At 42.4% G+C, this 27,900-nt stretch overlaps 1 protein-coding gene across 2 annotated transcripts in view; it reads right to left on the bottom strand.

Moving 5' to 3' along the window:
- Positions 1–461: 461 nt before the first annotated feature.
- The window catches only part of IL18RAP (interleukin 18 receptor accessory protein), a 29,796-nt gene continuing 2,357 nt past the window's right edge, over positions 462–27,900 (bottom strand). Inside the window, exons 2-11 of one of the 2 annotated variants that reach the window (XM_054016538.1) lie at positions 26,768–26,950; positions 22,742–23,012; positions 22,307–22,481; positions 20,471–20,645; positions 19,608–19,676; positions 19,200–19,323; positions 12,316–12,470; positions 11,758–11,895; positions 7,021–7,191; positions 462–1,465 (exon numbers count right to left, since the gene is read on the bottom strand). In XM_054016538.1, coding sequence (XP_053872513.1) covers positions 1,053–1,465; positions 7,021–7,191; positions 11,758–11,895; positions 12,316–12,470; positions 19,200–19,323; positions 19,608–19,676; positions 20,471–20,645; positions 22,307–22,481; positions 22,742–23,012; positions 26,768–26,840 — 1,764 coding nt within the window. In that variant the 5' untranslated portion in view covers positions 26,841–26,950 and the 3' untranslated portion in view covers positions 462–1,052. The remainder of the gene's footprint in view (positions 1,466–7,020; positions 7,192–11,757; positions 11,896–12,315; positions 12,471–19,199; positions 19,324–19,607; positions 19,677–20,470; positions 20,646–22,306; positions 22,482–22,741; positions 23,013–26,767; positions 26,951–27,900) is intronic. The other variant, XM_054016539.1, reaches the window with a different exon arrangement.

Raw genomic sequence — 27,900 nt, 5'->3', positions numbered from 1 at the left:
GCCGGCTCCAGGCACCAGCTTGTCAAGCAGGTGCTTGGGGTGGCCACTCCGGAGAGGGGCGGCACGTCCAGCTATTCGGTGGCAATTCGGCGGACAGTCCCTCACTCCGGCTTGGAGCGAAGGACCTCCCACCTAATTGCTGCCGCAGATCGTGATCGCGGCTTTTTTTTTTTTTTGGCTGTTTGGGCGGCCAAAACCCTGGAGCCGGCCCTGTCCCAGCATAGCCATGTGAGGGGATCCTTGCAGAGTTTTCCTCTCTACAGGCCCTCTCTCATGGATTTTTCCCACAGAAAAGAACAATCTGGGCTAAGAATTTTAGGGCTGCTCCCTCTGGACTGCATAGGAAAAGTTACATTAAAAAAGAATCCAAAGGAATTTTGCAATTTTAATTTTTCAAGAAAAATAGAAAAGCAAACATCAAATGAAAACACAATGCAATGAGGAAGGCATTCAAACTGGGGTATTGTTATTATCAACAGCAGGGCAAAAGAACACAAACAAAAAAGTCCAGGGTTAGAGTTTCAAAAATGCTCAAACTTGGCTTATCTCTGTTCCCACTGAAATCCATGGGAGTTTTACCAGTGACTTAATGACAGCAGAACTAGGCAAATACAATGAAAATCCCATCCGTATTTCTTTATGCTTTTAATTCTTTTCACACAGGAAAGCCTGTGTACACAGTGCATATTAGTTAGAAATAGAATTATGATATTATTACTATTATTATTAATTATATAGTTGCACTGTAAGCTCTCTATTGTCTTAGGTTTATACACTATCTACTACAATGGGGCCCAAATTCTCACTGAGGTTTCTGGCTACAATTTTGCTGAAAATAATAAATATTAAATATAATAATAAAAGAAAAACATATCATATCACAGCTGCATCCAGTCCCGCTTGCTTCTACTGAAGACTTTAGGGTTGTCACATTATAGGAAGTTTTTTTCACTTTATGTTAGAGTGAGCTATCAATGAGACAAAAGATGATGAGCTCTTAAATTTGTGGTCAGGTGGTAGCAGATACAGGAAGTTCCTTTACAATCACCTCACTATTTCTTAGTCTGCTGTCTTCTCCAAGCGACCTTTCTGCTATTGATAACCATGCTAAATAACCTATGGGAAAAAAACTTTAGACTGTTTTTCCCTAGCCCCCTGGTATTTTTCACTGGCATGTGATACCGCATATATTTCCAGAATTGTTTGTTTGGTGAGTTAGAGTTAGAAGATTTCCAGGTAACCACTGGTAAAATTTTAAGAGCTTTCTTCACTATTGGAGGTAAAGATTCTGGCTCTTGGAACGACTTGTACTTAATTAAAATCAATTTTATCATGTTATCTTCTAAAGCACAGTTCACTGCTGCCTGCAGTTCAAAGATGCTGGGTCCATTGACATAGCCAGGACTCAAGATAATTATAGCTCGCCTGCTTTGTTGAATAGCTGTTACGATATCATCAGTGTAAGCTGAAAAAGAAGTAATGATTAGTACTAGCACTTTGGGCTTTTCAGCCACAGGCACCGAAAACATTTTAAAAAATTTAATATATAATCATGTTAACAACCATGTAAATGCAGCCACCATTGGAGTAAAATGCAACAACTACACACAACAGCACATAGCAATGTCCCTTACATCATGAGAAGAAGAGAATACAACTGAAACCACAGGAGCATTTAGAAAGCCATTACCCAATTAATTTGGCAATGACACCTGGGCTAACATTTTCATTCTTCTGATAAGTGCAGTCAAAGATCTGGCTGAGTGCCCCTTCTGGATGCTCTCCAGACTGCTGTACCGGGATTCCAATGCTGAATCCCACATACTCTTAGCTTGCTAAGGCTGGACAGAATGTAGGCACTGTCCCTGGCTTTGGGCCTCTAAGGAACGCACCCCCTCATGGCAGTGGGGACCTCGCAGTCCAGTGGCCTAGGCCCTGAAACTAGTGCCTCCCCAGCTGTTCTTGAACTTTCCCCAGGATCCCACTGAAGGTGTGAGCCTTCTGGTTTACGCTTTTCCTCTTCAAGGGTACGCATGGAAGACAATGGACACACACACACACATGGTCTTAGCACAGCATTCTAAACACAGTTTTCTCCTTATGTAGCATGAAAGATAAATGGATCTACACAAAATAATAAACATACGTAAACATAGTTTTCCTGCCTCAGTTTCTACACTACTCTGGAGAGTTCTTTGAGCATACACCAGAGCCCTCTAAGGAGTCCAGGATGTTTCACCTCTCCCCCGACCCCCCAACCAACCTCCTGCACATGGCTTCTCATCCAGAACATGGAGGCCTAGTCTCACTTCTCCCCATCTCCCTCTAAAATAGCTGCTGAGAGACCCTCTCTTTTATAATCTCCAGCTTTTATCAGGTGATTTCTTGATCAGCCTCATCAGGTGATCAAATTCCCCTACCAGGTGACCTATTACATCATTATCAACCCACCTGCACAGACTGGTTCTCTTGGGCAGGAGTCAGCCTATTGTCTAAGGTGATGCCATGTCAATGGGAGAGCACGTAAGTTAATGACCCTTTGTTCTTAGCCCTGTGCTGCTAAACCTTGGAGGTCCAACATGGAGGTAAAAGAACAACCGAGAAGGCAAAGAAACCCCTCATTCAAAATTAAATCTGCAGTCTGACAGATACACAAAAAGAGCTCCTGACTCCAGACAGAATTCATAAGTTGTACATAGACAGGTTCCCCAAATTGCCACAGGTGCCATGGGCTCTTCAGTGACTACAAGGAGTGATGCAATTTTTTTTGACAGAAAATGTAGGGAAAAATTCAATTTTGCTGAAATGTTTCAATTTTCCATCAGCAAAATCGAAACAAAATATTTTGTGTCAAACCAAATTAAAACCGTTTTGGTTTGTTGAACCAAATCAAAATGTTTTCTTTTGGGTCAGTTCAAAATTAAACTGTGTCCACCTGAACTGCCACAGTGACTCATAGAAGGTGAAGTTCAGGTGACTCGTGCTCCTCTTCTCCCCCTGGCCTCAGCTTTGTAGCAGACTACATCTCCCATGATGAAAGATGGTCTCCCATTTGGTTGAACCAATGTGGTGTATCATGGGAATTATGTGACCATGGTGTATCATGCCAGTCCATCCAAAGAGTCTGGCCCTTAGAGGAGAAAAGATGCATTTGGTACTTGAACTAGAACTCCACTGAGATCTGGGGGACACTTACTAATGTCTAACCAAGCCAATAGGAAATGTTTCAATTCAGTTCAACAAACCAAGAAAAATATTTTGATTTAGAAATGTTGACATGACAAAATGTTTTGAAATTTCCAAATAAAAATTTCTGAATTTTCCCTTCTGCAAAAAAAATTGATATTTCATCCTGCTTCCCACATGACAGAAAACCCAGTTTTCAACCAGCATCCGCTAACACTATGCTGGGGCATTAGTTCAGTTCTGCCCCAAAGGGAAGTGTTTTACTCTTTTACTGATTTACTGATTCAACAACACCACTTACTTCAGCACCTTGGTGATTTCCCTGGGAGGTCTCCCATTAACGTGCTGACTAAACACAAGCCTGTTAACTTGTCAGAGCTAATGAGTGCACAATTAGAAGTGAAGTAGTGGCACACATCTAGGATATACTTAGAATGGCTGTTTTCCCCAAAAAGTTGATTTAAAAGGGTATGTTTTCATTACAGTTAACCTAATTATTTATTAATCCAAATTAATCCTATAAATGTTCCCATTCTACTACTTATACTTAATCCCACCTCAGCACAGGGGGATGAACTAGATGACTTCCTGATGTCCTATGTCTAGGATTATGTGATTCTATTATTCTACTTATTAGAGGTATTTTATTCTACTGCATGGGAGATCTCCGCAGATGAATATTTTCTCCACTTCCCTTTGATATTGGGGAGATATCTTAATTAACATAAGAGAAAGTTGTGGTGATGTTTAAAAGAACGTGACAGAATGTGTAAAGTTGTGTTAGGCTCTGTCTACACTGCCACTTTCAGTGCTAAAACTTTAGCCGTTCAGGGGTGTGAAAAAACACCCCCCTGAGTGACAAAAGTTTTAGCGCTGAAAAGCGCCAGTATAGACAGCGCTTTAGCGTCGGGAGGCGTGTTCCCAGAGATAAAGCTACCACTGCTCATTTGGGATGGGTTTTTTTAAATCACTGAGAGAGCTCTCCCCTGGCGATAAAGCATGTCTACACTGTCCACGTCACAGTGCTGCTGCAGCCGTGCTGTAACATGGGCAGTGTAGACATACCCTTAGTCCCCTGCTTCACTTGGGGGATTCTGGAAGGTTCTAGAAACTTCTAGCCAGCTCTTGAAGCATAGATGGCTTATGCCTGATGATACTGGGGGGGATACAATTTAAAGGGGGGGCCACGTGACCACCTCATGGCTGGCCCCTGGAGGAACCTTCCAGCCCCATCCCTCTGAGCCTGGGCAGCCAATCCCGCCTGGTCCTGGGAGGCTGGGGCCACAGGAGTGGGGAGCACATGCCCCTGAACCGGGTCCACCAGCCCCGGGCTGACTCACAGCACCAGTGTCTCCCCAGAGCTCCCATGACCTTGTGGACACCTCAGCAAGGGGAGGGGCACAGGCAACACCCCTAACTCAGCTTGGGCAGTGGGAGCCTGCTCCCAGCGCCTTCCGCAGCAACCCCCCGCTCTGTGCCCAGCCGAGGCCACCGTGCTCTCCCTGCCCCACCCGAGCTCCATCCTTCTCCTGCTTCGCCTCCCATCTGGCACTTCCAGCTCACTCGGCCCCTCCTGCCGGCAGCCAGGCCTGCCTGAGCAGGGTGGAGCCATTTCTCATGCTGGCTGACTCTGCTCAGGGTCACTCCCTTTGTGCAGCTCAGCGCTTATCTGCGAGAGACCCTAGCTGAGGAGGTGGCCCCTCCACTCCCCATCTGGGCCCAGGTGCCGGGGACAGGGGCCAAGTGAGCCAGAGTCCCCCCACTCCTCCGGCTCGCTCCGCCCCTGTCCCCGGCAGCTGGGCTCTGGCTGGGAGCCAGCCTCTGTCACCTCTGCAGCCAGGCTCTCTCGCAGACATCGACCTTGAGCGGAGTCAGCCAGCCCTTCATGTACTAATATATATTTATGCCTATGTCTGTAATTTTCACTCCATGCATCTGAAGAAGTGGGGTTCTTACCACTTCTTATTATGCCCAAATAAATCTGTTAGTCTTTAAGGTGCCACTGGACTCCGTGTTGTTTTTGAGGATACAGACTAACACGGCTACTCCTCTGATACTTGCCAGCATGAGAAGCGGCTCTGTCCCCCGTCCTCAGCTCCCCGCCAAGGCCCAGCTGCAGGGAGGGAGGAGCCAAGCGAGCTGGAAGTGCCAGGCGGGGAGGCACAGCAGGAGGAGGGCAGAGCCATCATCCCCGAGCATCAGGCTGAACAGAGCAAGCCCTGTAAGGGCAGCTTGGGACTTGCCAAAATCTGGGAGGGCACTTGATCCCACATCCCCTCCCTATGCGTCACCGAGGTTTGAAGTTATGAATTTGTTGGGAGCGGAAAAATGGGACCTGTGAATTACTGTGCATTGGTTCTATATAAAGAAAACCTACCCTTGAAAAATGCCAGAACAAGTCATCCGAAGATTTGAAACACTGTCTAGGCAAATGATTTTTCCCGTTTAGTTTAACTATAAGTAGAATTTAGGTAGGATTTTTTTTAAAGCTACTTACAGTAGGCCTAATTCATCACTGAGTTGTGCCTGCCAATGTTGGTGCCAATAAGTTTGACCCAGTATTTCTGCACTAATTTTATTTTTTATTGAAAAAAGGGGCATCCGACAGATAGCAAAACATACTTAATACATGCTAAGAAAATGTTTAATGTGGATAAATGAGTAATATAAGTAAATTGCAATATGAATGTGGAGGGGGCATTCCTCTGACATTCTGGTATAGAAATAGATAGAGGTTTTAATAAAAGCTGGTTGAAAAACAGAATTTCTGTTCCACAGCAAATTCCGAGATTTCAAAATTTCGTTTAATCCCAAATGAGGATGAAATATCAAAATCTTGAATTTTTTTGTGCAATCAAATATTTCAAAATATTTTATTTTGTCTTTATATTGTGATTTTTATATTATGTAAAATAAAAGTCTACACATTTTGACTTTTACAAATTATAATATAATAGAAAAGGTAAAGAGAAAGTCAAAATGCACTGTTTCAACCTTACTAAAATGAAACATTGAAATAATTTCCCATTGAAAATTTTGACAAAATCAATCAAACGTTTTGATTTAATCTAATCAGCATTTTCCAGCGGGAAACTGTTCCATTGGAAAATTTATGACAAGCTACAAAATGCTTATACAAAAAGTGTATTAGTCCTTTAAGAATGCTGAAAAAGAACTTTGCCCCAACCTAATATGTCCTCAGTGACGACACTGAAGTTCTGTGTGAATGGGATATCTTAGGCCATGTCTACATGTACAGAGAGATCTCCCATCAACATAAACCCCACCCCCAAAAGTGTGAGCAGCATAAACTATGATGGCAGAGGGAGATTCGGGGTTGTGGGGCCCTGGGCCAGAGCAAATGGGGACCCCTTTCCACTCCTTCCGCCTGCAGTCCCCCCCACCTCCCTGCCTGGCACTCTTACCGGGAGTGAGGTCGGGGCATGGGGGCTTCCCTTGTTCCTCGGCAGGAGCCCCGGGCGGGCAGGGACACCCGAATTGGCCAGGACCCCTGGGCATGGGCCCCATTGGCCCAGTGGCTAATCCACCACTATATGACAGTGGGAGAAACTCTCCTACCGATTTAGCACTGCACACACTAGCACTTATGTCAGTGTAACTTTTGTCACTTGGGGGTGGAATATTCTTGCCAACATAGGCGGTAGTGTAGACATAACCTTAGACTGTAGGGGTTGTGACTTAGTGAGATGAGCAGAAGCTCCATGACCAAATCACATGGTTGGCATTTTTGATGAATAAGGCTTTTGAAAATTAAAATCTATTGGAGCGAAGGGTTGTCTATTGATGTTTTCCACATATCAGGTGGGACCTTACCTCCTCCTGGAAGAATGTCCCTTTCAAGAAGACACAGTTTGTATCCATATTTGTTTTCCAACATCTCTGGAAGGACCTCCAGGGCAAACTGTTCCTCATTAAGAAAAGTGGAATCACTTTCAAAGGAGTCTTGTTTTGCATAGGACACAAATGCATCAAACTCTTTGGAATCTAAAAGAAAATACAATTTAAAATGTGCAGATCATCTAATCTAATTAAGGTATTTCTGAAGTACCTATCGCCTTTAATTTAATGTAATTGTAAATTCTCATTATAGTCAGTATATAAATATTTTATTTACCTGAATACACTTGATCAATAGCAAACAATTGTCAAATCATGTAGTGGAGTCAATCAGTAATTCAAGATCAGGCCTGCTTCTCCATTACCTTGCAACTTTTGTAGACATTCATTTTGTACTCAAGATGAAAAGCAGTGGAAAATCAGGCCCTTTGCTTCATTTCAGAAAGCATGCAGAAAACAAGTAATATCCTTTGCTGCATGACCAGCTGAAGATCTGGCCCTCTCATTTATATCAGATCAAAGGGTGCGGCTACTCAAGAAAAACATGGTATTTCCAATGCACAAGCTGCTTCTAAAATGCAGTGCATTTTATTGCAAGTAAAAACCCATCTCTCTTCATAGAATATCAGGGTTGGAAGGGACCTCAGGAGGTCATCTAGTCCAACGCACTGCTCAAAGCAGGACCCATCCCCAGACAGACTTTTACCCCTGTTCCCTAAATGGCCCCCATAACGATTGAACTCACAACCCTGGGGTTAGGAGGCCAATGCTCAAACTACTGAGTTATCCCTCTTACACACCCTGTTGTCATAAAAACACATGCATTATTTAATACAATCCTAGAAAAATCCACATGTTGTTATAAATAGACATGAGGGAAAGATGCAAAGTTCAGGTCAGGATCCAAACACCACCTCAAACTTTGGAGCCGTCCACTTCTTGAGTTCTGGTTCTGTCCCATTAAAGAAATAGATCCGAGCTGTGGATTTCAAATCCAGATCCAAAATTTCATAGAATCATAGAATCATAGAATATCAGGGTTGGAAGGGACCTCAAGAGGTCATCTAGTCCAACCCCCTGCTCAAAGCAGGACCAATTCCCAGCCAGGGCTTTGTCAAGCCGGGCCTTAAAAACCTCCAAGGAAGGAGACTCCACCACCTCCCTAGGTAACGCATTCCAGTGTTTCACCACCCTCCTAGTGAAATAGTTTTTCCTAATATCCAACCTGGACCTCCCCCACTGCAACTTGAGACCATTGCTCCTTGTTCTGTCATCTGCCACCACTGAGAACAGCCAAGCTCCATCCTCTTTGGAACCCCCCTTCAGGTAGTTGAAGGCTGCTATCAAATCCCCCCTCATTCTTTTCTTCTGGAGACTAAACAATCCCAGTTCCCTCAGCCTCTCCTCATAAGTCATGTGCCCAGACCCCTAATCATTTTTGTTGCCCTCCGTTGGACTCTTTCCAATTTTTCCACATCCTTCTTGTAGTGTGGGGCCCAAAACTGGACACAGTATTCCAGATGAGGCCTCACCAATGTCAAATACAGGGGAACGATCACGTTCCTCGATCTGCTGGCAATGCCCCTACTTATACAGCCCAAAATGCCGTTAGCCTTCTTGGCAACAAGAGCATACTGTTGACTCATATCCAGCTTCTCGTCCATTGTGACCCCTAGGTCCTTTTCTGCAGAACTGCTATCTAGCGATTCGGTCCCTAGTCTGTAGCAGTGCATGGGATTCTTCCGTCCTAAGTGCAGGACTCTGCACTTGTCCTTGTTGAACCTCATCAGGTTATTTTTGGCCCAATCCTCTAATTTGTCTAGGTCCCTCTGTATCCGATCCCTACCCTCTAGTGTATCTACCACGCCTCCTAGTTTAGTGTCATCTGCAAACTTGCTGAGAGAGCAGTCCACACCATCCTCCAGATCATTAATGAAGATATTAAACAAAACCGGCCCCAGGACTGACCCTTGGGGCACTCCGCTTGAAACCGACTGCCAACTAGACACGGAGCCATTGATCACTACCCGTTGAGCCCGACGATCTAGCCAGCTTTCTATCCACCTTACAGTCCATTCATCCAGCCCATACTTCTTTAACATTTTCCCAGACTTTGAGCAGAAAGTTTGGGTCCAGGGTTCTAGTTTGGACCCATCTTTGGCTACACAATGCATACCCCGATATATTTTTGTTTCTTAAATAAAAATGTAACACGTATTTCCATTTTAAAAACAAACTTTTGCAGGGGGTTAACAGTTGAACAGGTTAATGACTAAATATAGACAAGGATGTAATGAATGCTGGAGACAGCTGGGGAGAGCTGTGAAACAGGCTGTCTTGCCTAGTACTCAGAGCAAAAGTACTGGATAGGGGCTCACTTCTGCAAGATGGTGGCTTCACTGAAGTCTATGGAACTACTCACATGCTTAAAATTAAATATGCACTTACCTGCTTTACTGAATTGAGGCAAGAGTGCTTAGCATCTTGCAATACCCAGCCCTATAAGAACAATTATCAATACTAATCTGTAATTACTAATTAGGTGATAGTTCCTTATGTGATCTTGAACAGGTCATTTGTCCTACGTGAGGCACAGTCAGCGTCACTAGAAAACTATATGTGCATGCTTGTGTATATCCCCATCTAAGTTTAGCATGTTCAAAAACTTAGGTCCCAGAACGTGTGCATCAAAAAAAAAATGTAGGTATGCAAATTTCAACTCGCAGATTTGGAGGTTGAGTTGTGGTCCCTTTGCAATAGAAAACAAGTAATATCCTTTGCACTAGAAGTTTGCATTTCCTCATTTCACCAGTGGAGGTCACTGTCGCCATAGTATAAACCACCGCTTCTCATAATTATTGGTGGTGGTGGTGGTGGTATTGTTATGGTAGCCATTGAGGTCAGGGCCACATTGTGTTAGGCTATGTCTACACTTGCCATTTAAAGCGCAAAAAGACCCTTTCTTCTGCTAAAACCATGGGAGCCTCTACATTAGTTAATGACTTTTTGGCATGAAACTCAGAAGTTTCACCACAGAAAGAAAACCACCTTCATGAGAGGAATACAGATCATTCTGCTGGATTGTTTTTTTTTTTTTTTGGTGCTGTTGTGAAAATGAAGACACTTTCTACCCATGTAAACACCCTTTGGCCTCCTGAGGATATCCCACAGTTCCAAAAGTGACCACTCTGGCCAGCCTCTCTGCTGCTCTGACACCAGGTAAAGGGACGTCCGTCCCTCCCCCTGTAAGCCCCTGGAAGTTTGAAACTCCCTTTCCCTTTGCTTATAGATGTGGCGGGGAAAGCAGCCAGATGACATCAGAGTTTTAAAAAAAAAATGCCACAAAATAAACAAGGAAGTAATGGGGCTGCTGGAACATGAAACAGTGCATCATAGGCAGTAAGCAGGGACCCAGAATGCCTTCCCCTCACCTCCCCTTCCCACAAGACCTATCGAGAGAGCTGCACTGTGGGATAACTGCCCTATAGCGCTGCTTTCATCGGGGATGGAAGTGCTGCTAGTGTAAACACTCTCTGACACCTGAGGAATTAAGTGGGTACACAAGCCAGAGCTTTTCTTTCACCGGTTCCCTATCACCGGTAAAACTTACAGTGCAAAAACTCTGCAAGTGTAGACATACTACAACATGCTACATGCTACAAACAGTCTCTGGGCCAAAGAGCTTACAGTCTAAGTGGACAAGACAAACAAAGAGTTGATTCTGCTTTACCTCTCCAGGAATGATCTGGCTTAACACCTCTTTATCCCAGGGATCATCTAGAGAAACCTCCAGGGGACTTTCCAGAGCCCTCATGAAAACTTTGTCACCAAACTAAATGGGGGATTAGGTGATTTCCCAAATCACCATGGCCAGAGGTGACTTATCTCTGGGCTCACCAATACACTTTCTGAAGAGCAATTTCTTTTTAAATATAGCAGCTTGCATCAAGGGCAAGGTGTGTTTCAGAAAAGTCTTACAGGTAGAAACCACCAGACTCCTCCACCCGCTGCACCTCACATTAGATTTGTAAGCACTTTGGGGTAGGGAAACTGCCATTTCCTATACATTTTTACAGAGCTTAGCACCTGGGAACCCCAACCTGGTAGAGACCTATGGTGTTATTGCACTATTCATGAATAGAAGTTGATCACTATGATCAACATGTATTTTTTTAGGAAGAAAATATATAAATATTTCCAATAAGTGCCCTTATAAGTTGATTTGCCAAGTGACGTTGTCTCCCTCCTTGGTTATGTTTATGAGAAATCATGTTGATTAAATAGGAAAATAAATGATTATATGTCTCCATTTCCTCACCCATCTCTCTGCAAGCACATGCACCTCTAGTCTACAGATTTTACCACAGATTAAGGGAGAAATTGTTGTGGGAACTTCTTGGATCCCTGGTCTTCATGGTTTTTCCTAACCTCTGTCTCCTACTCTGATATTCCCTGGCTAAATTACTGCTATTGTAAATTGCTCATTAAAAGACTTCAGTCAGTAAATATGTACTGCCCCATGTGTTCTGGCTTCTCTAAGATCCTGAATCAAAGACACTGAAGTCAGTGAAAAGTCAACTATTGGCTTAAGAAGCCTTTGGATTAGGCCCTAATGTGATTGAAGACATTAAAGTAAATGGTTAACAGATATTGCAAATGACAATAGAAAACTTAAAGTAAAATAACAGTCTATCATGGTTCTATTTTTCTTACCCCCTATAGTTTCGTCCTTGGCCAAGTAATTTCTATACATCAGCACTATTTCGATCCAATGCTGGTAAACAAAAGCACTGCCCACCAAGAGTCCAACTAGAACTGCAATCGCACCATATAATATGAATTTGAAAAGTGCTGTTAAAACAAAATTATTGCTGTTAAAATTCAGTGTTTCCATAATAATACTGACATTTACAAGAAATGCTAATACCAGGAATGGGGACTAAACTGACGGACAAGATTCACTTCTGCCTGCCTCCCAAACTTTAAGGAAGTTTGGAACTGGATCTAAGTCCAATTCTGAACATTGTGACTCAGGCCTAGCATGGGAATTCAAGAGAATAGATAGTGTCTTGTTGACAGTGTAAAAAGCAGATCTGTTCTGGAACACAGAGCAAATTCTAGCAGTTTTCAAACAAAACCTTTTCCGTTCAGTTTCAAGGAACCCCTCTAACTTATTGAAAAGTAGAGGGCAGTGATGACCACAAGCATATTAGTGACAGTGATCAAAACATATCTCATTATGAGGAATAGCCAGACAACTTCTGGATTTACCTCTTTCCTTCCTTTTTAGCTTGAGCACTCCTGTCGAGTTCCCCACAGAATTCTGAGCAAAGCAGATGAAGTTGCTGTTCAGGTCCCTTTCAGTAACTTCCCTGAGTGTGGCGACATGAACAAATGATTTGCCTTCAAGTTCTTTTACACGAATCCTAAACAAAAAAACACGCCTATCATCCATCTACTATTCATTCACATAAGTCACAAAAGCCCATGATTGTACAAATAAAGAGATATTAACATTCTTGTCATTCACTTGTGATGTCTGTGAAGGAGTAGGAGTATTTTTAGGCATCCTGTTTTTGCCTTATTTTCCCCTCTATGCTCCATTGTTACCCAGTGGGTGGAAAAGGATTGTTTGCTCTCAGGGCAGGCTAAGAGATGTGGGTCTGGGTATGGCTTAGCAGTCTGAGGGCTTGTCTACACTACCGGCCGGATCAACAGGCAGCGATCGATCCAGCAGGGGTTGATTTTTCGTATCTAGTATAGACGCGATAATCAACCGCCAATCACTCTAGTGTCAACTCCGGTACTCCACCTCAACGAGAAGCGCAAGGGGAATCGACAACACACCGCAGTGAAGACACCACAGTAAGTAGATCTAAGTATGTCGACTTCAGCTACGTTATTCACAGAGCTGAAGTTGCGTAACTTAGATGGATTCCCCCTCCTTCCTCTCCCCCCCCCCATAATGTAGACCAGCCCTGAGGCTTGGTCCCCATAGCAGTGGAACATTTGAAAAGACAATGGCAAATCCAATTGCTCAGACATAGACACCTAGCAACCATCGACCCAGAGAGATTTGGATTTCCCCACCTCTCAGCAGGGAGTTTGAGCAACATTCCGCAGCAGAGAACAAAGGACAGGAGAAGTGTGAAGTGGGGGAATTAGAAGTGGCTGCTGGAAGTATTCAGGGCTCTTCCCAGGAGTGAGATGAAAGAGGTCAGACAGAGCTTAAACCAAGACGTTCATTACAGCTTGGCTGGGCTCTGGGCTAACCAGAATGAACTATGCTTTAATTTTCCGTTCTCTATACTACCCTAAGGACTTCCTATGCTGCATTCCAGTTAACTAATAAACCCAACTGTTTTGACAACACTTCTTGGTATCACTGCAAATGCTTGGTGAGGTGCATTAATCCCCGAAGAGTGTACAATTCTCCATCAGGAGTCTGTCTCAGTTGGACTTGCTGAATGGAGCTCATGGTGTGAAGCAGGAGCACCGAAAGCCCATAAGTCAGTCTAAGGAAGCAGTGAAGCCACATGGCTAACAAGGAGACAGAGTGGGACCCATAGGGGGTCTGGCATACTGAAGGAGTTTCTCCTAGAGACTGTTCCAAAGCTGGGGGCATAGCACCAATCCTGTGGATCATTGACAATGTCGCAAAAGAAAAATGATGTCCTTGTATGAAAGTTCAATTTGGTTCTGATCTCATAGTAAGGCCTGGTCTACACTGGGGGGGGGGCGGCGAGGAAATCGATCTAAGTTATGCAACTTCAGCTACATGAATAACGTAGCTGAAGTCGATGTACTTAGATCTACTTACCGTGGTGTCTTCACTGCAGTATGTCGACGGCTGACGCTATCCTGTCGACTCCGCCTGCGCCACTCGCCCTCGTGCAGTTGACGGGAGAGCGCTTGGTGGTCGATTTATCATGTCTAGACTGGACACGATAAATTGACCCCTGCTGGATCAATTGCGGCCTGTCGATCCAGCGGGTAATATAGACAAGTCCTAAGATACTAATGCCCACAGACAGCACAATAAAATGCTCTTGATCAGTCCTCAGACCTCAGTTTAGCAAAGTACTTAAACACACGCCTAACTTTAAATGCATGCTTAATCCCATTGACATGTACTTAAAGTTAAGTACCTACGTAAGTACATACCTGAATTGCAGCCTTAAAAATCAGACTCTATAGCAGTGGCAAGGGACCTTGCTCTGAAAGATCTTAAAATAATTTCATGCTAGCAAAATTCTCAGGTACTGCAAGACACTAAGAATTTGTAGAATCATATCCCATATCTCATGGTCATTTCCCAACCACCAGCTGAGGACACCTGAACAAAGCAGTGTGAAAACTAGTGGGGTTTGCTTTATAGAATGTCATTCATATTTTGGTTCAGACAATGTGGTGTCACACCTGAAGTTTCACTTAGCATTTCAGATGAAGTGACACTCATGTAATTTGCCAAGTTACACCTGATCACTTCGTGAAATCATGCAATCATATTATTTTGACTCAAATCCATAAATCAGACTTGATTTCCTTGAAAGTGGATCCCCATTTACCCAAAATTGAGCAGTGTTCCCAAATTTTTACAAATCTTTCAATACGCTTTGTTTGAATTTTGAGTTTCTAATGAATTCTGAAAAAGACAACCATTATAACCATTTTGCACTACTCTGTTCAGAAGCTGATAACCTACTGATCTCTGTAATACCACACATGTGCCAGTGAGTGGCTTTAATCATAATAAATCAAATTCATGCATATTTGTAAATCTCTGTCCAGAGTTGTCTGTGTTGATACCATTTGTTTTATTTGTTCACTCTCTGTCATATAATAATAAATATATATCATTATAGGTGACATTGGTAACACAGCCTAATATTAAGGTTGCACAATACTTTCTATTATAAGACCCTGTTTTCAGTTGCTTACAGCTTTGCCAAACTTTAACCATTGGGCAGAAATTTTCCATGCCAGATATCTGCCTGTTAAAAATTGGCTGGTGACCTTTACTTTGAGACACTCTTGCACTCCCATAGTTCAGACCAAGGATTTGAAATTTGGTCTTTGTGTTACCAATGTGCTTATTGCTGTTCCTATCAAAAACTACCCAAATTTGGCCAAGCTAGATGTCTTTGAAAAAAATCTCAGTTTGCACAAACTCTAAGAAACCTCTATTGAGCATATCAGCTAAAATCTGCACACTTCATCCTGTTTGTGACCAGACTGCATGTGCCATCCCCACAGAGTGATTGTGGATGCTCTATCCCAGAGATGCAGAGGCAAAGCCAGACCTTCTCTAGAATTGCTGCTCCCAGATGCTGGGATGATGCCAGGCACTGCAACTGAGAGAAGGGAGCCTGTCTTGGTTGTGCTCTCAATGATTCTCCTTGCTGATGCCCAAGCAGCGTTCAGAAGGAAGCCTTCTGACTTGAATGCTGAGGGAACAAAAGCCAGACTGAAAGAGTAGATTTGGACAAAGAGCCTGGTCAGACCGGGGTGGGGAGGGGAAAAATTGTGATGGGGAGTTGGAGAGGTGGGCACTAGGATTGGGAACCAAGAGGTGCATACTGTGACTCAGACTCATGGAGGGAGGCTGGGACAGGTAACACAAGAAGACTGAGACTAGAAGCTGGAGAGGAAGCTGGAACTGGGAGCAACCCAGTGAAGGACACCCAGTGAGGGAAATGTGAAGGGCAGCAGGGAGCCAGTTGACAGATAAGGGGGGAGGGGGACACTGAGATTGGATGAGGATCTGGGGGGACAATGGGACTAGCTGCACAAGGAGACTGGAACTGGGCACCGCGGGGGTGGGAATGGGGTTGTGCAGGGGAAAGAAAGTTCTAATGAGGAGCCACGGTGCAAGGGTAAAACTGAAACTTGCTGGGCAAAGAGACTGGGACAAGAAACTAGGGACGGGGTGGGGAGGGAGGCAGAGACTGAGATTGGATGAGGACCCCTGGGATTGGTTGCCAGGAGGTGGGGACGGGAGAGAGAGATTGAACAAGGAGCTGGGAGAGGAAGGGAAATAGGACTAACAGAGCAAGGAAATTGGGATTGGAAGTGTGTGTGGGAGGAAGAGACTGGCATCTGGGGGGAGAATGAGAATCTGATGGGGAACCCAGAGTGGGAAAATAGGACTGGCTGGGCAAGGATACTGGGACTGGGACAAGGAGACAGGGACAGAGAAGAGACAGGACCAGGACAAGCTGGCTGGGATCGAGTGGACAGGATTAAGCTTGGGGGAAAACACGCAGAAGAGTCTTTAACTACTCTCCTCTGGACCCTGGAATGGAACCCAAGATTTCTGAGTTTCACTAGTCCTCTGCTGTCTGCAAATATCTGTGAAATCCACTGGCAAAGTGTGCATCTCATTTCCCTCTAGTGCTGTTCCACATAGACAATGACAACCTACTACTGCTTTCAGGTATTCCATTAGCTCAAGTGGCGGAGGTGTGTGTGGTGGATCTAAAAGTTCCAACCATGCTGATGTCCCACGTAGGCATCAATATGATGCCATATTGTGGGATTTCTGTTTTTTCACTTTTTTTTAAACCTAGGACAGGGGCTGGCAACCTCTGGCACACGGCTCGCCAGAGTAAGCACCCTGGTGGGCCGTGCCGGTTTGTTTACCTACCGCATCCACAGGTTCAGCCAATCGCAGCTCCCACTGGCCATGGTTTGCTGCTCCAGGCCTATGGGGGCTGTGGGAAGCAGCGCGGGCCGAGGGATGTGCTGGCCGCAGCTTCCAGCAGCCCCCATTGGCCTGGAGCAGTGAACTGCGGCCAGTGGGAGCCACGATCGACCGAACCTGCCGACGTGGCAGGTAAACAAACTGGCCCGGCCCGCGAGGGTGCTTACATGCACGCACCCATATGCACACAGATACACACACAAATGTTAAAAGAACATTAAGGTTGAAAAGCCAAGCATTCAAAAGTTAATACCCAAATTAAGGTCTCCCGCGCAATCTTAATTCAGTCCCCCTGTGAATATGGATTATGATACAGTCTTTAATGGCATGATCACATACTATTTTTTCCACATGACCCCTGTCTCATTCAGTGCTCAGGATGGACCTGCTCTGTGGATTAACCAAGGTTGTGTAGTAAAGGAGACCAGTGTCTGTAGGACCCCTGCTTCATTTGTTGCAGAATTCAAAGGTATGTAGTAACTGAAGCAGGGGATTGCAAGAAGAGAAAGGAGGGTCTGATGGTCAAGATAGTTGAATGCTGCCATGAGGAATTGGATTCGTCTCTGCATATGTCACAGAGTTCCTGTGTGATGCAGGGCAAGTCGCTCAAACCAAACTTTTCACAGGTGGTCACTAATTGTGTCTCTCTCGTTTTCTGGGTGCCGGATTTGCATTGGGAGCTGCAACTGAAGTCAATGGGAGCTGTGCCTACATATAAAGCTTTATGTAAAGCTATATATTATTTGAACATATATAGTGCTATATAATGCTAAGTAATCTGAAAAATCAAGTTGTGGGTGTCTCAAATTGGGCAGCCAAAATTAGTGGACACTTTTGAGCTTAACTTCTCTGTGCCTCAATTCCCATTTGTAAAATGAGGATAATACTAGGGGCTGTGAAGACAAATACATTGCTTGTGACTCTATAAAGATGGGAGCTATAGAAAAGCCCAGAAAGAGATTGTTCATTTTTTCTTTAGAGCAGGGTTTGCACAGGGTGGGTGCAAGGATGTTTTGCGCCCTAGGTGAAACTTCCTCTTTGAGCCCTCCCCCCCGAGCCCTGTAGCAGCTCTCTGCCCTAAGGCACCCCGCCACGGCAGCTCCCCCACCCACCGCCCTGAGGCGCACCCCCCCCCCACAGCAGCTCCCTCTGGCCCGGGGAGCCATGCGGCAGCTCCCCGCCCCAACTCACCTCTGCTCCGCCTCCACCTCCTCCTCCGAGCATACCGTCACCACTCCACTTCTCCCGCCTCCCAGGCTTGTGGCGCCAATCAGCTGTTTGGTGCCGCAAGCCTGGGAGGGAGAGAAGCAGAGCGGGGCGGCGTGCTCAGGGGAGGAGGCGGAGCAGAGGAGAGCTGGGGCGGGGAGCGGTTCCCCTGCGTGCTGCCCACCCCCCTTACTTGCTGCAGGCGGCCCTCCTCGCGCCCCCTGCCCCAGCTCCCTCTGCCTAAATGCCGAAGACGACCAGGGAGGCCAAAGATCCGGCCGCCGCCGAAGGACCCAAAATGCCGCCCCCCAAATGCTAGTGCCCTAGGCAACTGCCTAGGTCGCCTAATGGGTTGCACCAGTCTTGGGTTTGCATAATGTGCAGTAAACAAGGCCTAGGGCCACCTCAGTATGAAGAGAATCAAATTATTGAACAGCTTCTCATTAATTGAGCACCATCTATTCCAGGGGTTGGCAACCTTTCAAAAGTGGTGTGCCGAGTCTTCATTTATTCACTCTAATTTAAGGTTTTGTGTGCCAGTAATACTTTTTAACGTTTTTAGAAGGTCTCTTTCTATAAGTCTATAATATATAACTAAACTATTGTTGTATATAAAGTAAATAAGGTTTTTAAAATGTTTAAGAAGTTTCATTTAAAATTAAATTAAAATGCAGAGGCCCCCGGACTTTTGGCCAGGACCCGGGCAGTGTGAGTGTCACTGAAAATCAGCTCGCATGCCGCCTTTGGCACGCGTGCCATAGGTTGTCTACCCCTGATCTATTCTGTGCACTGAGCAAGGCAGGGTTCTGTGGACGAAATACTATGTGAGCATTTAATTAAAGACTGTAATTCTGTATATTAATACATATGCAAAAGGGGGTGGAATTGCATGAGCAACCTAACCCCTGGTACTTGCTAAATTTTCAGTGCTTCACTGTAGAACCATAATGTTCTTTTAACATACTTTTTTGTATGTAATTATATATACACATACATATATTCACACATACATAGTAGTGTGTTAACGTGTATTATATATATTAGAAAGAACATGTGTGTGTCATACACATTAGTATGTAATATGTTTGTCTAAAAATCCTCAGTGGACTTTTCTTACATTATCTGATACTCTGTTAGTGATCTTCCAGTGACTCCAGGTAAGAAGATAAAGTAGATATTGAAGACTCGACATTTGTAACCAACATTTGTAGCTGGGTTTTTCTGTTTGGTTGGTTTTTCCCCTTACCGTGTTGGCTTCTGCAAAAGTGGCTCACTTTTACTTTTTTTGTTGTCTCTGTACCAAGTTATCATGGGCAAAAAATCCCTTTCAAAGCCAAAAAATACTTTGCATTCAATTGTAAGAGGTTTTCCTGTGAAAAGGAAACAGAGAAACACTGTTTACAAAAGTCACTGGAAAATCTTTCTCCTAATTAATATGGGAAAGTGGTTGCTGGGTTGAGATGCATTTTTTCCCCTTTGATGCCAACAAAGGCATACACTGTCTCAGTTTTTGACCTAATCCATACAAAACATTGGACCTAAGATCCATACATGTCTTTAAACTGGTTTCTTTCATCCAGTAAAATGTCAATACTCCATTAAATTGTAATGTCCTTCCAGGCCAGAAAAAGAACCGCAAAAAATTCCCACTTACCAACTTCTACGTCAAGGGTCTTCACGCCACTGGGAGACAAGATGTTTGGGGTGTGGACAGTGTTTCGTGCTGCAATACAAAATAAAAAATAAAATAACTGATAAGACTATATTATGTGTAGTGAAAAGGTTGCTATAGTGTCAGGGCCGGCTCCAGGGTTTTGGCCGCCCCAAGCAGCCAAAACAAACAAACAAACAAAGCCGCGATCGTGATCTGTGGCGGCAATTTGGCAGGAGGTCCTTCGCTCCCAGGCGGAGTGAGGGACCGTCCGCCGAATTGCCGCCGAATACCTGGGCATGCCGCCCCTCTCCAGAGCAGCCGCCCCAAGCACCTGCTTGACAAGCTGGTGCCTGGAGCCGGCCCTGTATAGTGTCTTAGGCTATGGTAAACTCAAAATGGAATCAGATCTGATAAGGTTATTAATTATTCTAGGTTACAGACAGTCTATTATATGTTATTACTGAACATTTAACATTCCACCCAAAGCCCACTGAAGTCAATGGCAATCTCTCTATTGACTTTAATGGACTTGGGATGAGGACTTTAATGATGTTTAGCCTGATGGCCTGGTCTGAACATTCTTAACATATAGTCATTTTGTAAGTGAGGCCTCAGGTTATCAGGCCAAGGGTTCACTGCATTGTGGAGGGAGAAGGAGACCCACTAAAGGTTTCTGAAGAAACAGCCGGAGAAGCGGGAATAGAACCAGGAGAGGACAGCATTGTCAACGTGAGAGAGGACAAGATTTTCAGAATGTGAGCACAAAGAAAAACAGTGCTGGGGAGGAAAGAGACACTAATTTACTATCGAAAATAAGTTGTTACTACAGATATTTTATTATTCTGAGTTCATATGTTACTTACCAATGATTTTTACTCTAACTACTCGTCTCATTGTCCACTGGATGCTGTTGTCACATACAATGTAATCACATACATAAATACCAGCATCTTGCTCATAGATATGACGCAAGACGATTTTATCATCCATAAGTTTTAGACTTTGTCTAATCTCCTGAAACATTACTCGAATTCCATTCTAACAAAAAGAAAGGAAAATGAAGCAATTAGATGGGGGGTTTTCTTTGCTACTAATTAAATTCTCTTTTAAAATCTTAGAGTGGAATTGTCAAGAGAGCTGAATGCAGACCTAACTCTGTTCCCATTGAAGTCAATAACGGTGTCTGTTATACCATGAGTCTCATAAGATTTGGTGTTGGGGGTGGGGATGGCAGGGTTGTGTATGTTTGTTTGCTTTGCAAGCCCTACCTTCTGAAGGCAGCTGAGTACATGAGAATCTTAGCTTTCATATTTAAAAAAAAAGCAAATTGCTAACACTCATGACTGCGGCAAAAATTCTGCAAATATGAATGAAGTGGGACCTGAAGACTTAGAAAACAGAAGCCAAATAAAAGGAACACTGTTTTTTTTTTCATACGTTATGATTTTTAAATAAATCTCATGATTTCTTGAGGTCTGACTTATGAATTTTGAATGCTTGGGGTTAGCAATACTGCTATTGCTTTCACTATGAGCACAGAGCAATACTGAATGCTTTTGAAAATTCCAGACATTCTTAATGTCTTAAATATACACACATCCTCTAGAATGATTAAAGATTTTCAATAAATGCCAATCCAATGCCCATTAGAGTAAATGGAAGGACTCTCATTGACTTCAAAGGGTTTTGGATCAGGTCTTAAATGAACAGAGTAAGGAAATTCAAAGAAAGAAAGAAACCAGGAAAGAAAATTTGCCATAGAAGTTGTACATCTTTTACAGGAAATTCAAAAGTCACTTTGGCTACAGAAATGGTTCTAGTCTTGGTTGAACATATAGTTAGTGCTGTAACACTAGATGATATAAATGCATAGTTAGGTACAATATATCAAGAGTTATTCCTGTATAGCAGGTAAGTCTATTTAGGAAATTGACTAGACTTCATACTTGGTATTATCTGAATGCCAAGAAATCTCAAAATAGTAATTTCCATTTATTGACCTTTTTTAACCTTATACAGAACTGATCCATGTTTTTAAACTGTGTGAAAAAGAAAGAACATCCCTTTCTTGTCTGCCAAATTTTAGCTTGGAGCCAATTTTATGGCCATTATAAGTAAAGCTTGTCAGAAATTTTTCACCAAATCATTTTTCAATAAAATGCCATTTTCATCTCTAAAGAAACTTTTAGAAAAACGCCAATTTTGATGAAATTTCATTTAGAAAATAAACAAAGCATTTTTACATTTTAAAAATGGAACATTTTGATGTTTCATTTTGAAATAACTTTTGAAAATGAAATCTTTATATATTTTAATTTATAAAAATGTTTTTTTAAAGTTTTAAAGGGTTAAAATCAGAATGGAATGCTTCAATTTTATTGAAACAAAATGTTTTGATCCAGCAGAAATTTTTGTTTTAATTTATTTTGTTTCATGGGAAGCTTAGAATTCTTTGGTTTTGTTCCATTTTGGAACAATTTTTTTTCTCCAAATCATGAAGTTTCCCACAAAATAGAAAATCCATTTCCATCTCAGCTCTAATTAAAAACCTCTAAAATATTCCCCCTCAGGGAGTTGTGCACAATTTGCATTTGCTTCAGTAAAAGTTGTGGGCAAATGTGTAAGTGTGCAGAATTTAGCCTAAAATTGTAACAGCATTGATTTTATTTCGCACAGAATTGGAACAGAGTGACTGTTACCTTGTACCATGTCACTGGTGACCTTCGTAAATGATTGTAACAGTGTATCCCAGGACAAGAAATTGAATGTCCCGTTTGAATGAGAAGAGACAGCTCATTTCTGCCATTATCCGAACAATTTGCATTGTTCTTCGCTTGAACCTTTATGATGTTTGAGAGACATGGGATTTCTTCCCTGTACAGCAAAGAAAAGAAACCAAGGTCAAGTGAAAACAATCAGACATATCAGACCAAAGGAAGAGTTTAGTGGCATGGAGGTTTTTAAGGCAGGTTAGACAAACTTCTGTCAGGGATAGTCTCGGTATACTTAATCATGTCTTAGTGCAGAGTGTAGATGATCTCTTGACCTTCCAGCCCTTTATTTGCATGATTCTATGAATTTCAGCTATCAGTGAAAGTGTACATCATGGAAGGCTTTTTGACACACTGACATACCTTATCATACAGATATATACTCCAGAAGCATTAATCCCTATCGGTCTAAACCAAAGTGCATTCCCTTCCTGAGTGGGGTTAGTGCTTTCATTGCTGATAATCTTCACTGGTTCTCCATCTTTTTGTTGCCAGAACCACAGCACTTTACTTTTATAGAGAAATGAGTTGTTGTACATGTGGGTATGGTGTTGGGATGGCAAAACACATTCCAAGATAAACTCCTCATCAGTAATTGCATGATAAATCCTTTCAGGTCCTTTATAAAGACACTCTGAAAGACAGGCAACAAACATATCAGTGCAATCTGACATGAATATAGCAGAGATTTCATTATATTTGGGGGGGGGAATGGCCAAGATTTTTAACATGATTGGTGATTTGGGGTATATTTTAGGAGGTTCCTTAAAGGGCCTGTAAGCATGTGACTCGCCGGCAGATGCACCCCCTCCCCCCACCCCCCACTCCGCTGGTTAAGTGTGGTATAGCAGGCTCTCCTCCTTTAGCACCTCCTGTGACAGCTATGCCAGTCATGCAGTGAGAAGAACAGGAGTACTTGTGGCACCTTAGAGACTAACAAATTTATTAGAGCATAAGCTTTTGTGGACTACAGCCCACTTCTTCGGATGCATATAGAGTGGAATAAATATTGAGGAGATATCTTAGAGCTTGGCTGTAGACAATGGATCGTGTGGTGTGTCCTGGATGGAAGCTGGAGGCATGTAGGTAAGTGTAGCGGTCAGTACAGAAAAACTTCAAAAACAGACTCCAACGAGAGACTGCTGAGCTGGAATTGATATGCAAACTAGATACAATCAACTCAGGATTGAATAAGGACTGGGAATGGCTGAGCCATTACAAACATTGAATCTATCTTCCCTTGTAAGTATTCTCACACTTCTTGTCAAACTGTCTGTACTGGGCTATTTTGATTATCACTTCAAAAGTTTTTTTTCTCTTACTTAATTGGCCTCTCAGAGTTGGTAGGACAACGCCCACCTGTTCATGCTCTCTGTATGTGTGTATATATATCTCCTCAATATTTATTCCACTCTATATGCATCCGAAGAAGTGGGCTGTAGTCCACGAAAGCTTATGCTCTAATAAATTTGTTAGTCTCTAAGGTGCCACAAGTACTCCTGTTCTTTTTGCGGATATAGACTAACAAGTCGTGCAGTGGTTTGCTTTTTCTTGCAACTCAGCATTCTGGCTGGTCACATATAGGTCCACCCCTTCTGGAGTAAAACCAGTAGTCCAACAACTGATAGTCCTTCAGTTTCACGTTGGATCCTCAGACCAACTCTGAACCCACCAGTCCTTGCCCCTGGTATCAGGGAGTTTCAGTAGTCCTTACCTTACCCGTCTCAGGGGCATTTCTGCTCCATCTTCCTCAGTGGACTGATAGGGGAACCCAGCTTCTCCCTTTCCAGGGACCCTTAAACAAGCAGTCAAGGCCTGACTATACAGACCCCTTGCTGTCTCCCTGCACCACTTCTTACCTTACCCTGTCTTACCTTTGCCTCATCCTCTTCCTGGGCACCCAATATATCAAGGTTACACATGTCTACCTTACTTTAAGTCCCATGTGGGAGTGGAGCAGGAAGATTTTGCTTCTTCAGTTTCTCCAGCAGAATCGGTCTCTGTGTCTTCCTCTTGGCAACTGCCTTCCCCCTCTCTAGAGAGTGACTTTTTAACTGTTTAATGTCCTTAAGATCTTTTGGTTTCTAGTCTTTGCAGAACAAGTCTTATAATTTTGGATGGAGCCTGGAAGTAGCATCGTCCCAGCTAATAGTTCAGACATTGTCTCTTAGCTTATGTCTACACTGAAAAAAAAACCAACCCATAGCAATGAGTCTCCGAGCTTGGTCTGTTGACTTGGGCTCATGGGGTTTGCTACATGGCTAAAAATATCAGTGTAGATGTCCCTGATCAGGCAGGAACCTGGGCTCTGAGAACCACCCAGACACAAAGAAGAGCTCTGTGTATCTCAAAAGATTGTATCTTCTGCCAACAAAAGCTGGTCCAATAAAAGATATTACCTCACCCGCCTTGTCTCTCTAATATCCAGGGACCAGCACAGCTACAACTATACTAGTCACTTTTGAAAATTTAGCCCAATAACACTAATAACTATATAAAATTAACGAGTGTTTGGGATTTATAGGTCTGATTCAGCTCCCACTGATACAAATAGACTTTCCATTGATTTTAATAGCAGTTGGATTGGGCTCTGAGGACCAAAAACTTTCAGTTTGTGTAAATTGGCATAGCTCCACTGATGACAATGCTGATTACACTAGCTGAGGATCCGGCTACATGTCTTTAAACACAAACTAATATGTTGCAGCTGTTTTGATTTTGCCTATGTACAGTAATAAATACAAAGTATTCCAAAGTCCAGGTCTTCGACGGGGTGCTGCTATCCTCTGCTGTAGACAGATTGTCATGAATAAATTGCCTAGGGAGGTTGTGGAATCTCCATCGCTGGAGATATTTAAGAGTAGGTTAGATAAATGTCTATCAGGGATGGTCTAGACAGTATTTGGTCCTGCCATGTGGGCAGGGGACTGGACTCGATGACCTCTCGAGGTCCTTTCCAGTCCTAGAATCTATGAATCTATGATTAAACTATAGACTTATCTCCAAGCATCCTTATTTTTATGGGTTTAATATAAGAGTTAATTTACATTAACTAAATTTCACTCCACATAGGAGGCATCCAGGAGATGTGGGTGGAGTGTTAGCTTAAAGAAAAAGAGTTTCATCCAAACTCTACTACTGAGTTAACTATATGATCTTGGGCAAGTTGTTTGTCTCTCTATATCTCAGTTTTCTCATTTGCAAAATGGATATAATAATATTCACCTATGTCGCAGCAATGCTAATAAAACAGTGCTTTGAAACATCTTCATATCCTATTGTGAGAAGTGCTGAATACATGCAAAGTATTATCATTATGTTATCTGTATACTTATTTGATACCTTGCCATTGTCTTTAGACTGCATGTGTCAATGGCAGCCTTCTATATCCAACTGTTCTCAACAATCCACAGGCACACATTTTCCTTTGTCTCTTTGTTCTACCATATCAGAGGGACACATTATCGCCACACAATTTATTGATTATTTTATATTCTTTTTCAGCTAATTCTGGTATTGAATCACTCTGGGTAATGGGCTATTGCAGTTACAGCTGGTTGGAGAACAGAATTTCCAGCCAGAGGGGAAATTTTCAAGTTTTCAGAAAAAATTAGTCATGATTCCTGACAAAAAGTGAAAACCTTGAAATTTTTCACAGGACAAAAATTCCAAGCTCTTCTCAATTTCATTTTCTCCCTGCTGGCAGAAAGTGAAATTGAAAGAGTCTTCCAAGCAGACATTTTCCCATGGAAATTTTTGATTTTATGCAAAGGGCATTTTCCGTCAGGATGATTTTTTGACAGAAAAGTCCCAAAAAGCTCCAATTGTAGTGCTCTATTTTTGTATGAAGCAATGTTTTAGCTTGGATGAAGATGTCAAAGGACTCACAGCAGGCACCTTGCAACTTTCCCAACTGAAATTAATTAGAGCTCTGTGAAATTCCACTAATACATAGCACCATGAGGACCAATAAAATATAGGGCAGGACAAAACAAAGTAATGAAAGGAGTTTTGGTGATGAGATTAAGAAAGAGGGAAAATCTATGGAGAGAAAGCCGTCTATTCCTGATATATTATTCAGTGGCGTTACAGCAGCAATGAATTTGTTCCATTATGCTCTCAAAATTCCAGTTTTTATTTTTCCATTATATTGAAAATGTCCATCTCCTTTCAGTGCTAACTCTGGGACTACGGATTTTGTATTTTATACAGTGCCAAGCACATCATTGGTGCTTAACAAAAAAAATGCATACAAATTATAATTCATAAAAAATCTTACACAGAATCAGTGAAAACTCATAAAATGATGATAGGATGTATATTGATATTAACCAGCCAATACAAATATTTTTTTAAACATTTCCAGTAAGACATGAAACAATCTCTTACCTGTCAGATTAAACTCTCTAACCTCTGCTCCTTTGATAAACAGTAGTAGTAAAATCCAGCAAAAAGTAAACATTTTTTCCTTTCAAACTTTGATTCACTCTGGAAACATGTGTTCTTAGTTGGCCTGTGAAGTACTATGAAATAGATGATCAGAGATGTTCTCTGTTAGCATCATCTTCTTTGCTGCAAAAGAGGAAAATAGCCATTTGTTTTGAATGATAGTCTACACTACACAGGAGTGAGAAGTGCTAAGCTATTTCACCTGGTGCACAAAACTGCAGCATAAAAATTAGGGTTGTCAATTAATTGCAGTGAATTCACGCGATTAAATAAAAAAATTAATCACAATTTAAAAAATTAATTGTGATTAATCGCAGTTTTAATCGCACTGTTAAACAATAGAATACCAATTGAAATTTATTAAATATCTTTGGATGTTTTTCTACATTTTCAAATATATTGATTTCAATTACAACACAGAATACAAAACATACAGTGCTCACTTTATAATATTATTTTTATTACAAATATCTGCACTGCAAAAATGATAAAAGAAATAGTATTTTTCAATTCACCTCATACAAGTACGTAGTGCAATCTCTTTATCGTGAAACTGCAACTTACAAATGTAGATTTTTGGGGGTTACATAACTGCACTCAAAAACAAAACAATGTAAAACTTTAGCATCTACAGATGTACTCAGTCATGGACGCATGTCCTCTGGAATTATGGTCAAAAGCATGAAGGGACATATGAATCTTTAGCACATCTGACACATAAATATCTTGCAACGCCAACTACAACATTGCCATGCCAATGCCTGTTCTCACTTTCAGGTGACATAAACAAGAAGCGGGCAGCATTATCTCCCACAAATGTAAACAAACATGTTTGTCTGAGCGATTGGCTGAACAAGAAGTAGGACTGAGGGATTTGTAGGCTCTAAAGTTTTACACTCTTTTATTTTTGAATGCAGGTTTTTTTTGTACATAATTCTATATTTGTAAGTTCAACTTTCACGATAAAGAGATTGCACTACAGTAGTTGTATGAGGTGAATTGAAAAAATACCATTTCTTTTGTTTTGTTTTTTACAGTGCAAATGTTTGTAATCAAAAATAAATATAAAGTGA

This window comes from Malaclemys terrapin, chromosome 1, assembly GCF_027887155.1.
Source record: "Malaclemys terrapin pileata isolate rMalTer1 chromosome 1, rMalTer1.hap1, whole genome shotgun sequence".
Classification (NCBI taxonomy): Eukaryota; Metazoa; Chordata; order Testudines; family Emydidae; genus Malaclemys; species Malaclemys terrapin.
This window is presented reverse-complemented; position numbering and strand designations above follow the sequence as displayed.